The sequence below is a fragment of the Pavona decussata genome, unplaced genomic scaffold (genome assembly GCF_977016875.1).
Source record: "Pavona decussata unplaced genomic scaffold, jaPavDecu1.1 SCAFFOLD_37, whole genome shotgun sequence".
NCBI classification, from domain to species: Eukaryota; Metazoa; Cnidaria; class Anthozoa; order Scleractinia; family Agariciidae; genus Pavona; species Pavona decussata.
The window spans coordinates 4,099,987-4,112,742 of record NW_028145459.1 but is presented as its reverse complement, the minus strand read 5'-3'; the positions used below and the strand labels follow the sequence as shown (position 1 = coordinate 4,112,742).

The window sequence follows — 12,756 nt, the reverse complement described above, 5'->3', positions numbered from 1 at the left end:
GAAATCTCATGGGCAATTGGGTTCGTTTTCACCCCATTCTTTCCACGACTCGAACAATTGAACCGCAGAAGATATGGCGAAGACCTCTTGAAAAGTTATTGAAACGCGTAAGTGTAGCTTTAACTCAATCTACATTTCAATTGATGCACAACCGGTCGGGAATTCTACACCGGTTCCTGTATTAAACGTATGCTACGAGTTAGACCGGGGTCGAGATATCGAAACCTTTTCTTTGTGGTTCAGACTCACGCCGCGGTATTTCATGGCGTAAAAATGATCATTTAACCGTTAAAACTTAGCCTTTGTTTTGACACGGGTGAATGGGGTCGGTTTCTTTGATTTCACTTTGTTATTTTCTGTATACGAATGACTTGCTGTCGGCGTGTACAGAAGAACGTTCAACGTGCGAAAGGTTTTGTTCGTTTGCTACCTAACGAAGCCAAATCGCCTTTTGCTTGTTAAAAAACCTCTTTGTCCTGAATTGAAATTATTGTTTATGCGAGAATTGTATTTTGTAAGTCATAAGATTGCCGGATCTCTCTTTCCCCACTCATCACTCATCGACTCTCCGTTTCGTATAAATATTATTATTTCGATCTTAAAACAACAAACACTTTATGAATTAGGTAACAGTTTTAATGTTTTGACTCTGGTTAAAAAGACCTCTTAGCTGTAGCTATTTCGGTCAAGTGAATGGCTCTAATTAAGTGGCTTCTCGTAATTTCATCGTTGTAATTGTCCACTATTGATTTCTAAAGTGGTTAATACTATAGCTAGATAGCTAATGACAACAGTTACAACCGATCGTAAATGTTTTGGACGAAACACCGATCCTTTTTCATCCGAATGCATTCCAATCATACGAAACTGCAACTTTGGTCTTGAACTCAAGAGGTTTGCCCCGTACAGATCCGACCCCATTGTTCGCTTGTTCCACAAGCCAGCCGCCGATAACAAAAATGTTATCGCTTTCAGGGACTGATGTAATCACACTGAAGTTGGCTTGATTTGGCCAAAACAGGTACCTATTCAAGACTGAGGAGTTTTGAATTTCACATCGTTTTTACGTGTGTAGGTTTTCAAGTGAGCATATTATTTGTGCTTAAATACACACTTGTGAACCCTCACGCCTCTTGAGAAATAACAAATCCAGTGAGCGGCGGCAGATCTTTCATCTCGCCTGCTAACCGCCAACTCGGCAAAACACTGTGGCATGGTGCTGTGTGTAGGTGAGCTTTGATTTATCTCTTTTCACAGTCATTCGCACCGTCACAATTCTAATTTCTAAACTAAAAATTCTGACATTTTTAAAGCAATAATATTCTTGAATAAATAAAATAACTATTAACCCATTCTAATCGTAATTGTTTGTTGACTGCTTTAGGCGAAATTTTTGAGTGGTATCATCGAGTGACGAACAGATATTCGTGACATCTCTTTTTTCTTCGTTATTAAAAATCGGTTTTGTGTTGAAGCCAAAGGATAGAAAAAGACTCAAAGAAATCGGAGTTGAATTTAGCTTTGGTATAATTAGCAATAGAAAAGACATCGTAGACGGCTGGTATTCAACAAAAATCTATTGTTTTTCTCAGAAGATTAGGAAGCCGCCCATTGAAAATATGGATCCGCTAGAATTGTATATACTGCTAACTGGCTTTTGCAAGCTCCATGGACAGTTTTCTTTGTCACGTAGACGCATTTAAAGTGATTTTTTAGGAGAATGAGTAGTTTGCAAGAAATCGCCTGAATGTCCGGAACTTACAAAGAAAAATTAATGTCTTGTACCTTGGTACTATGATGTCGGAAGTCACTGAACTCAAAGGGTAATTTTATGCTAAAATATTTCAAAAGGTGCCTTCAGATTGCAGCTGCCGTCATAAATCTGTGTCCCAATAGTTGTGGATGAATGTTCGCTTTTAAAAGTCCAGAGGTCAAAATTGTACATTTCTCGGTGCATTTGAACAATTGATTATAAAACTGTAACAGTGTTTTTTATGATGTTTAAAATCTCATTTTGCGTTTTAATTTTTGGAACAATCTTCCTGAGACTGTGCTCCTGATGTGAACAGTGAAGTTAATGTTTTTTTTTTTTTTTGCTGAAAAGCAACTGAGTTTTGTGCGACGCTCTCAGTAACCGTTGAAGTGGCTGCTCTAAATAGATATATCAAGAGAACAACTGTTTGAATCCAAAGATGTTTCGTACATTTGGAGGTAGTGCAATTCAGCGATTTTCACTTGTCCTCTATTCTTATTGACACAGCGAATATTAAGTGGCATCAATACTTAACAATATTCCCTTGATCACGACCATACTTCATCAGTGTCACAAACATAAAACATAGCTCCTTTATATAACACCTTTAGACTCGTGAACGAGTAGCCTTGGTTCCTTGGCATGACTGAGTTCACCCTATCCGAGTGTAATACTGTTAACTGCGAAAACTATATTCCTGAATACAAAAATGGACCTGGCGAGGTTGTGTACTAACGTTTGAAAATTAAGGACTTCACAATGTAGCATCAGTTTAGTTTTCTTCGAGACCGTAAACATCTGTTTTGTCTTAGGATCGCATATCTTCGTTCTGAATCTCGTCTTTCCAAGCTTGAGCCAAATTCCTAGTATTACATCATCGACAGAAGTTTTCAACATAGAATTTTCAATCCGGTTACACCATTTGGCGGCGAGCTGCATATTTCTGTTTTTCAGACCTTTAATTCTTTAAACATGTTATGAATTTTGTGTTTGTCGTCAAATCGTAGGGCCATCTTTTTATTTCTTCCAAGCCATGTAAGTAGCTGAAGAAATGTCGTCTTTAACGTTTGAGTCTGTGCTTGCTTAGACTAACATTTATTAGGCGCACAGCGTAACATGGCTGAATCTTCTGGGTGAAAAGGCGAAGCAAACACTTCTAGAGTACAAGAGAAATTCGTTTGCGAGTAAACTCGAGTGTTATGAAGGACTTGAGTTTTACCTTGCAGTCATCTTAAATGGACAGTTAGAAACATCACAGGTGTTTGAGGTCATGGCCAAGAGTAATCTAAGGGAGAATTCAGTGTAATCAAGCCCATACGCGGTGATTTCTTTATTGGATGATCTTGTCAACGCCACTTTTGATTTCCATAAGCTCTAAAGCTTGTAAATAAACCAGTGCAGTGTGTGCTAGCGGAAAGTTGTGGTTGGACTGGTTTCCTTTGGACACGAGGCGACTTGTGCCCGTAGGCCCGGCTTCCCGAAATATTTCAACTTCCTCTACTCGCAATATGCGATTATTCCTTCTCACCACAAATATGCTGGTTAAAAACCAGGCGTTTCTTTGAGGTTGAAAGACGCGTATCTTGATATTTTCGCGTGTCTGCAAGCCCTGGAAGTAACAGTCAGATAGCGAAGCCAAACTGCAAATATTTTAGTAACTCGGAGTATTTTGCTTCGTGCAGCTGTGGGTTGTGATGGAACAATACTGCTCGTCGGCTTGCTCAGAAATAGATCTTAAAGGACTTGAGGTTTTCTTAACACAAAATTACATGGTACTGGCGTTCAAGGCAACCGGCGCGATACACGTTATTTTTTTGCCTTCTATTAACTATAAAAAAGTTGTTATTTTATTAGTGTTGCAGCCCTCTTGCAGAGCTACATTTCAATCGGGTTTACAACTTACTGACATAGATACAAATTACAGGGATGTTTTGTTCGCGTTGAGTCCGATCTTTTTCTCCTTCAAAAATATGAAAATGAGCAGGTGTGAGGCCGTATAAATACCACTGACTCCCCAAACTTAAGTCTCCTCAAACAGAATTCATCACAGTTGTAAATTGTTTACTCTGCAGTTGCAATCTGCTGGGTTAACCGTCTACAGAACGGACACATTTCTCGGCGATCATTCAATGTAAAAGGCCTACTTGAAACGAGTTCAATTGCTGAACCGAATTTTGTATCAGTGGAGATTTTGAAACAAAGAAGAACAAAAATTCTCTTCCGTTTGACAGCTCTGCTTGGGATGACTTGTAAATGAGGTGAACTCGTAGACATCTGCAAACGTTTCGTGAACGACAAGAAACGATTTTCTTTAAAAGGAAATATTAAAACTTTTGTTTTTCCTAGCAAGCGTTTACAGCAGTTGACTTCTTTCCGTCGAGATTTCAGCTTTAACTTTAATTTGTTTTTAATCGGACCAGCGCGGGAAGCTTTCGTCGCAGAAGGCGATGGAGTTTAGCATTTGTTTTCGGCCTAACGACATAAACTAATTACTAGCTTGTTAGAAAGGAGCAAGACGATAGAAGACACCACGATCTTTTCATAATTGTACGATTTTGTTACCGTCTGACTAGAGGTGGTAAAATATGGCGATCAGCAGTAAGGAAATCATTCTGACAAATTGGACTTATTAAATTGGCGTGTTATGCCAAGCTGGTGTCTCGCTCTGACGTATTCAGTAGTAGTAAATTTGTCTTGGTTTCGATATAGTTGTCATCGCCGATTGTAAGATATTTTTCCCTCTGCGAACATAACCTTACACTTGGTAAAATAATCTGCCGCCTCCGACTTAAGAATCGTGAGCAATTTCTGTTCGGATTAAGTAGCGCATACTGAGAAAGTGGTAACGCAAAAATCTCGGAATATGGACATGAACCCGAGCACCAATGCTGACCTCTTAGTCACGAATTATTTAAGTGATCTTGGAAACCGTTTTCTAGAGGAGGTCTGACAGTTGGAGTTCCTCTAGTCACGTAAAACTGACAAAAACACTAGTATATCCCATAAGGATCGTGATATGAAATCACACATAGCCGGTTGATAGAGAAATAGACTCGCTGCTTTATATACAAATGACAACAAAGAATCTCGTACCTATAACAGCCGGTGACGCCATATTCGTGCTACGTTTCGCGGTCCAGCCAGATTTTCCGGAGTGCTAAAAGATTTGTGTACTGAACACAGCTCCTAGTTTTGAGCGTGTTGAGTCAATAGAGTTACCGGATCTTAGCTTCCAGATCCCTGAAGCTCAGCCATTCATGTCCTTCTGGCGAGGCGGGTCCTAAATTTGACAGTATCTACAGGCTTGAATATTCATCAATCCGGTGATTTGTTTTCGCCTTTGTCGGTCTTCCTCGCGTCCCTGTATGTTTTCTGTTTCATATCTACATCGTGTTGTTGAATGCCCTCGAGTTTTTAAAGCCGTAGTAGCGAGCAGAGCAAGCGAGTCTCGTGCTTTGCCGGTGTAGTAAATAATTCACAGCAAGCTGTATATTCGAACATTGGACGAACATGCATAACGGTCATATGTTAATAAACCGTACGGGTGGGTATATTTCATTATCTGCATGGTGCCTTTGCGATAGCCACTAAGAAGAATTTATCGAAACAAATGTAAGAGGTCATTGTGGCAAATTTCAAAGTTAAACGTCTACAATTAAGCTAAAAGGGTGCGCGAAATTTCCTTTTCATTTGTAGTTTAAGAAAATCATTCTGAATTGCCTTTAATTCAGATGAGGAAATAAATGTTTTAACGTATCTATGGCCATGGTTTATGTCCGCATTCAGTAAAAAAAACTGTCTTCGTAGCATCACTCTCCAGCTTTACAACTTTTGCTTAAAAACTCAAAGGTGTTCTTGCAATATTCCAAATCATCACATCGTTAACTTGATTCAGAAAACCTCATATCCTATAAACAAAAACCTCTGCATTGAATATTCTGTTTTCAGAGATAAATTGAAGTGTCGGGGTGGAAAAAAATTGTTAAATTTGCGATTTCTATCTAAGGGCGGAGTTGAGTGCGCAATCAAGGAAATCGGCTTAAAAGAAACGTTCGGTTAAAATTATACCCTCTGCGTTTAAGGGGTAAAATATTTGCAAGATTGAGCGGTCTAACACCGCTAACTATAAACACCGTTTGCTGTAGGACATTCGCAATTAGCATTAAACACACGCTCAGCTCAGTAAATACGCCAGATCAGGCGGCGAACACAAGGACTGAACTGACATGGCGGGATGCGTTGAGTGTGGGCGAGAATGACAGCCAAGTCAAGCTTGTCAACATTTCAAAGAAAACCGAAAAAGCAAACATTTCATGTAAATTTTTCTGTGTGTGAAAAGAACTTTCGGATGTTTGAATTGCCGGATAATCACCACACGGACGAGTGACAGCTCACTCTTTATATGAATTAAATTATTCTGGCTTTCCAAATTCAGGTAGTTGGGAAAAGCAAACAGCGAATGAATTGCAAGGAAGCGCCCTGCACTTTTCTCAAGCCACCGGAAAGTTTGTTTGCTGGGCAAGCTATTTCGACGCCGCTTAAAGGAATATTTTAATAGTTAAGTAGTTTGGTGGTGTAACTTGTCAAAAACTAGCAGAGCAACCTGTAATAATTATTTCACATCTCGCGTTTTAATTCTCGTTCATATCAGCTATGCTTAAAATACTGTCACGTCTGCGGTTAGTAGAAGACAACTATAACCGACAAAAAACGCCCAATTTCACCTCCTTCGTTTGAATTTCATTCCATAGTTTCTTGATCGAAATCAGAGAGTTTCTTGCCCGTTTACGATGACCTGAATTCACAATTCCTTTCAAAGTTCTAAAGTACCCGAACTATTTCCGTTCTCAAACACTGAGCTGTGTAAAAAAATTGCCGCCGAATCAACTTAGGTCGAAATAAATTTAGATTTCCTTAGCGTTCTTCACTTTGCACTTTACGGTTTCACAGTCACAGAGTCAATAAAGCCCGAAAAGTTAGCAAGGATTTAGCAATAATACAAGTTTGTCGTAGTTCGTGCGGAAACAGATCAGTGGCTTGACGCGGGGTAGACCGTTACGTGTTAACAAGACACGACAATTCGCAAACATTGCTAGCATTTCTTTTCAAAAAGGTTCTTTGGTTACAATGTCATGTGCAGAGTGACGTACAGCTCCCATATTCATTCGACTTATTCAAATTAGCGAAGCAAACATTACTTAGTTGAGAAGCAGGCAATAAAACATTAAACCTGGATAGCTTTGCTATCATATACAAAGAGTTGTTGATCGCGATAAGCGAGGAAAACTTCGCCATTTAGTGTTGGGGACGTTTTTTGATGCTTTGAATGGGAAGTGTTCATTTTTACTTAGAGCAAATGGTATGCTGCAGTGACTACGGCACAGGTAGGTATCTTTCCTTGCAGCACTCACAACACGTGTTAAACACAGGACATTGTTAAAACTGATCAAAAGCGAAATAGAGCTAGTAGGAAAGACAGCTCTGAGGTAATTCACTGCTTCCAAAAATTTTGTATCACTCCTCTGCCTTTAAGTTCTTTGCCTTCAATTTTGATGAATTCCATTCATGCTATTTACCTTGGAGACTTTGGAATTAGTCAAGGCTTTTCTTATGAGCCTGGTGTTCTAAGTTTGAAAGAGCTATGTGAACGGCGAATTTCTTGAAGCTTCTTGACGAAGATGCTGCTTTTTTGCCCATTGACTCACTTAGCAACATGCACGGCAAATTTCTGCTTCGCGGAATGTTTTCAAAGTCTAAGATAAAGGTCTATAAACTCACAAAACAACACAACACCTTCTGTTTCGAGTCGGCAACAGCCATATTATTTGCTCAGGTCGAAGATTCTTGGCACACGAAAGCGAATTCAGTCGAGCGCCAATTGTTGTCGCAATTAGGTCGCCATTTTAGCTTGTTGCACCCGGCCGTCGTGAAGTGAACTCTCAGATGACTCTGGGCCAAGCCTATCGTTACTCAAGAGAGCTAAAATATGTTGAAATTATTGCTTTCTTCATGGTAGCAGTATTTTCAAAAGCTAAGGAGAAATGTTCCACTTGAATTTCTGTTTCTAATCTTTCGGCGTGCCCATGTCATTGAGTTAATCTTCTTACACATTTACTACCTACCTGAACGAAATGCGAAGCTTCTCGTTACGAAGACTGTAAAACAACTCCGGTAATTTTGATTTTAAGATCGTTTAGTTAGTACTGTATTTGCCCTGTTGTATCGAATTTCAACTGAATAAATTTGTGAAATGCCAGTGAAGAAGCTACGGAAAAAGAGGGGGGTATTGTGGCACATGAAGTGGTTTAGCATATAGGTGGTGTTGCCTTTGCTCGCTTAGATTGTTGTTCTTTAATACGTATAGTGTTGTTGTTTCACTTGTAAAAACTTGTATCTAGAATCTGTGACACAAACATTGAAAGAGAGAGAGAATTTTTTTTTTTTTGGTTTTTCACGCGACGTCTCGTGTTAGACACATGGCAAGGAATAATCGAAGGTCACCTATGTCCGTCATATTTCTTGGAAAGAATGACATTTTGCACCCGACTCAGCTGTCAAATTTTAATGCAACGAGAAAGCGTTTTACAAAAAGAAAAATGCTTTTTTTAGTTCGAGAATGAATGATGGTTCAAAAATTTGGTGATTGCGTGAAATAAGATAAAAAATAGAAGTTACCAAACAAAGATAGAAATGAAACTCTGCCGTTTGCTTGTGTTCCGACTCATTAGAACTTTACAAAAACACTACAAGTAAACATTTATTTTTAGAGACATGAAAATTTGTCCGATCAGACTAAACAAAACCAGCATAAAAAAGGCTGTTTGAAAATATCATATCTGAAAAGTTAACAGCGCAGAAATACTTAAATCCCTTATTCCAACAAACCGAAATTCTGTGGCATAATTATAACTGAAAGAAAACTGCGTGTGGGGTAATAAGACTGAGTTATTGAAGGCTCATCTTTAACGAATATAAACAGTGAGATGTTTCTCTCTTGTCTTGCGTTCCTTGGAACGAATTTTAGGACAAAAGAGCTGATGTAAGATAAAATATTTCTCAAATAAACCACCGAATTCGGCTGACATTTACAGCTCCATCACAGGACCCAGTAACATCCTTAATTCACAATGAGAAAAATGTCAGATAAAACTATTGTAAAAATTACTAAAATTTGAAATAATCGAAACAAAACTATCGTACAGCTTTCACTTGCATGGTTCTGTGTAAGGTTTTCAGCTTAAGACTCAAAAATTAAAACCGTCTTGTACGTAGAGCAGAAATGGTACCACACGGAGGTATAATCTGCGTCATAGCGACCCCAGAAAATGTTCATTTGAGGGTCACACTTTAGGATTTCATTCTTAGATTCCAAAGATAGAACCTTGTAAACGACTTCTGAGTAAAATGGTTCAATTCGACTCACTCTTTTTAAATACCAGTGGAAAATCGTTATAAATGTGCATTCAACTATGAGATCAGTCCGGGAGGCTGGCTTTCATATGATATTAATATCAACAACTGAGCTTGGGTTATATTACATGTGTCAGAAAATTTCCAGTGTCCCTCTTCAATATTCAAATCGCCAACTCAATTCAACACGCATACTTTCCACATCAACACTGGATTGGAAATAATTAAGGGGATGTATTTTCCAAACATTGAGTCCCTGCTGAATGTAGAACTAATGTCGAGACCAGCAAGTAGGAACAAGCATCTAGATTTTTTTTGTAGATTAGCAATTTGTAACTTACAATAAACTTTTCGAAATGCAAAGCGATTTTGCAACAAAATCCCGTACGCTTTCGTGAAAATATGCTAAGTTCCTTTTAGAAGCTATAACTAGTGCGCTGTTTTAAAAACAAACATTTTGACGACAAGAGAAATTTCCGTCCTGGTTAAACCGTTTGATATGAAGGTAAATGAGAACGTTCTGGGCATGAGGCATCTTCCATTTCAACAATTTGGCTTCGAATTTTGAATTGAACCAAAACTCGTTGCCACTTTTACTAAAAAAAGACAATAAAATTGAATATTCTTAAGAAGAAGGTGCGATAAGTGGAATGTTTGAGGAACAGGTGCCTGCATTTTGACATGTAGTTTTAGTGAAATTTTCTGTCTTTGACTCATAACTTCTGTTTGAGAAAATCGCTAAAAAAAAACAGGCTTCAGCTACATCGAGCGATTTGATTGACTTTTGTTTTACCGAAGAAGCTTTTCTTTTCTTATAAGATTCACCTTCAATGAAATAACTTTATATGAAACAGGGTCTTTTCACACCTTAGAACTCATTAATTATGTATTCATCTTTAGGTCAACTAACCAGTGAATATTAGAGCTGGCGTCATATCTTGATAAATTCCAGCTGAACTTCTCTTGAGGAGTAATTTTCATCATGAAAATTATAGCTAGGAAGACATTATCCAAACATGATCGGCTTTACATTACATCCTATTTTTTAGATGTAAGAGTGAACCCAAGGGCTAACTTTTGTTTAAGGAAAATTAGAAGGAACCTCGGTGACTTTTGTCGCGCTGTGTGAATATATCATCGAAAAGCGTGTAAAAACTTGAATTATGTTGCTTTACAAGGTAACACAAATTTGAATGCCGATTCGAACTTGACTAACCGTACAAATTTACTGAAGTGCCGCTATGATATACTGCAGCAAATGATTGAGGAAAGGATAAAACTTGCTAAAGAGCGGATGTATCTGTGACAAAACCCATATTGTCTTATAAAGCCCAAAGGACTTCCTTATTTATGAAGAATTCCATAGTCTTGTCACTCACACCAAGGTATTTAACAGGCGTAAAATGAATATTTCATCGGTAGCTATATGAGTTTTTAGTTCATTTCTATTTTACATTGACGAAACTATAAATTCATCGAAAATTATCAACGGTAAACTTTAAATTCTAAATCTTGGATAAATTTGCGTTAACCTTGAAGACTATGGACTCAGTAGGAATTGACTTTTTTTTCACAGTTTACACAGGTAGATCGAGTTGGACAATACGCTTTAAAATTAGATAAGAAAATTTCAAAGCAAACTTGAATATTCATGGAAGCTACTGCGAACCAATTTTCCATCACTATTCAACAAACGAGCTGACACCGGAATCACTAAGATGCTCCGGCGACCCTGTCAAAGTAAACGGCTCTTGAGTCGCTTCCTGAATTTTAACAACGGTTATTTCCGTTCAACGAAAAGAAATAATGTAAGAAAATAAGTTAAGCTGCAAAACGTTTTCTTTAAAATTTGCCTTGTCCGATTTTCTCAGTTGCCAGCATAAAATTTTGAAAAATTTAGAGCAATTTACGCTTGTTCATTCTTACGACTCACATCGCTATTGTGAAACGTTCATTTCATATTTGTTGAATTTTCATAAACAAAATGTGTTTTATAACATAATACCTAGTCACAGCCTTTCTGAGCCTGTACTACAGAAAGAGACCATTAGTTTTTTTTTTCTTATATTTATTTTTTTATTTTACTTTTTTATATATGTAAACTCCTAGTGTAATCAGTCTCCATTCCTTTCGACTGTTATCTCCAAAACACGACTACCAGGAGAATGCTTACGAAAGATTCAACTGGTATTTTTCACTGCTTTTACATTTAAGACTTGTGAGAAACCGGATGCTATGCCTTGTATGGATGTCACGGTCTTATCATTATTTTCTTGCTTTGTTTGATCAGCTGAAGGTCTTGTTTCACTTATTTGACTTACATTGGAAGAAATTTAACCACAAGCGTAAGCGCTGCTTTCTCAGTTCTCAACTTTAGAAGAAAGTTTATCACAGAATCAAAGTCAAAATTGTGACCACTGGTACAAGTATTTTGTATTTTGTAGAGAATCCTTTCATTTATTTATTTATTTATTTATTTTTTCAACTGGAAGCATTCGCTATTGAGAATGACTGAAACATTAACTGCTATCTTTTATTTTTCGTTCCAGGTGAAGACTACCCAGCATTGGACTAAATTGAAGATATGCCACCAGATGGTGAACTGAAAAACCAACTGACAAAATTTGCTTGATTTCCAAAAGTCTAGGTTAAAACTGTCTCGCAAAATTACTCGGTTGGTCAACACACTTAGCATTTTGGTTATAACTTTCATTATATGACAACCGCAGATGTAATTTAGTTCCGACATTTGGCAGTAAAGTCTTTTGTTCGTGATCGACAGCCTCTGATAATAAGTCACTCACATTGCACCTGTTACCAGCTACGCAATGGCACTTTGAACAATACCTGAATCGTGAAAATACCAAAATTATTGCATTTCCAATTTACAGACTTAAAATTAACGCTTTTTTGTGCTAATACTACTGATACCGAACGCCTTTGTCAGGAGGTTGATGATGTAGTCTTTGCAAAAGTTTTAATTACAATGTCCACATTTCATACGTTTGCAACTGAGCGCCCGAGCCAGAAAACGACCATGCTATAAGCTTGACAGACTTGCTGTGCTGTTCTCCAGTTAAGACCAAATGTTAAAAAAGAAATGATTTTATTTCTTCCTTTTAATTTTTTGGAACGGAGTTAAACTTTTTCAATTTTAAGTTAATTACTGAAACAAAGAAAAATTGTTGAGGAGGTCAAAGATCAGGTTAATAAGATATGCAACATTTAATTCTCTTTTCCGAGAAGTTCTGCTAAATGGGATTAACAGCTCCTTCACTTCACACCATTGGAGTGTGGAATGCAAACTTGGACGTCTTTTAGCCATGCACAGTAGTTGTTGTTGTTGTTGTTGTTGTTGTTTATATTTTTGCCATTGTTTAAACTAAAGAGCCTGCTGCTATCTGCACTGAAATACACCGGCCACTTCCATTGAATCCCTGGATGCTGTTTACATGCAGTTATTCATTACTGGTTTTCTTGAATTCTGGCTTCCTTGATCGCATGTTTTTTTCGCTTGAGTGTTAGAGTTGGTGGGAGTCTATTTGAAAATAACTAAATAAATGGAATTTCATAATAAATGGCATAAAAAAGTG

The 12,756-nt window shown here is 37.7% G+C and overlaps 1 protein-coding gene and 1 long non-coding RNA gene across 4 annotated transcripts in view; one reads left to right on the top strand and one right to left on the bottom strand.

Moving 5' to 3' along the window:
- Positions 1–8,021, bottom strand: part of LOC146484135 (LIM homeobox transcription factor 1-beta-like) — a 26,615-nt gene extending 18,594 nt beyond the window's left edge. For 2 of the 3 annotated variants that reach the window (XM_085105447.1, XM_085105448.1), the window contains exon 1: positions 4,847–5,005. In XM_085105447.1, the coding sequence (XP_084961573.1) occupies positions 4,847–4,868 (22 nt within the window). In that variant the 5' untranslated portion in view covers positions 4,869–5,005. Of the gene's footprint in view, positions 1–4,846; positions 5,006–7,875 lie in introns of those variants that run through there. The other variant, XM_085105450.1, reaches the window with a different exon arrangement.
- LOC146484134 (uncharacterized) lies at positions 5,527–12,756 on the top strand. The gene is made up of 2 exons (XR_014863733.1): positions 5,527–7,137; positions 11,713–12,756. It is a non-coding gene; the product is annotated as an uncharacterized LOC146484134 (long non-coding RNA).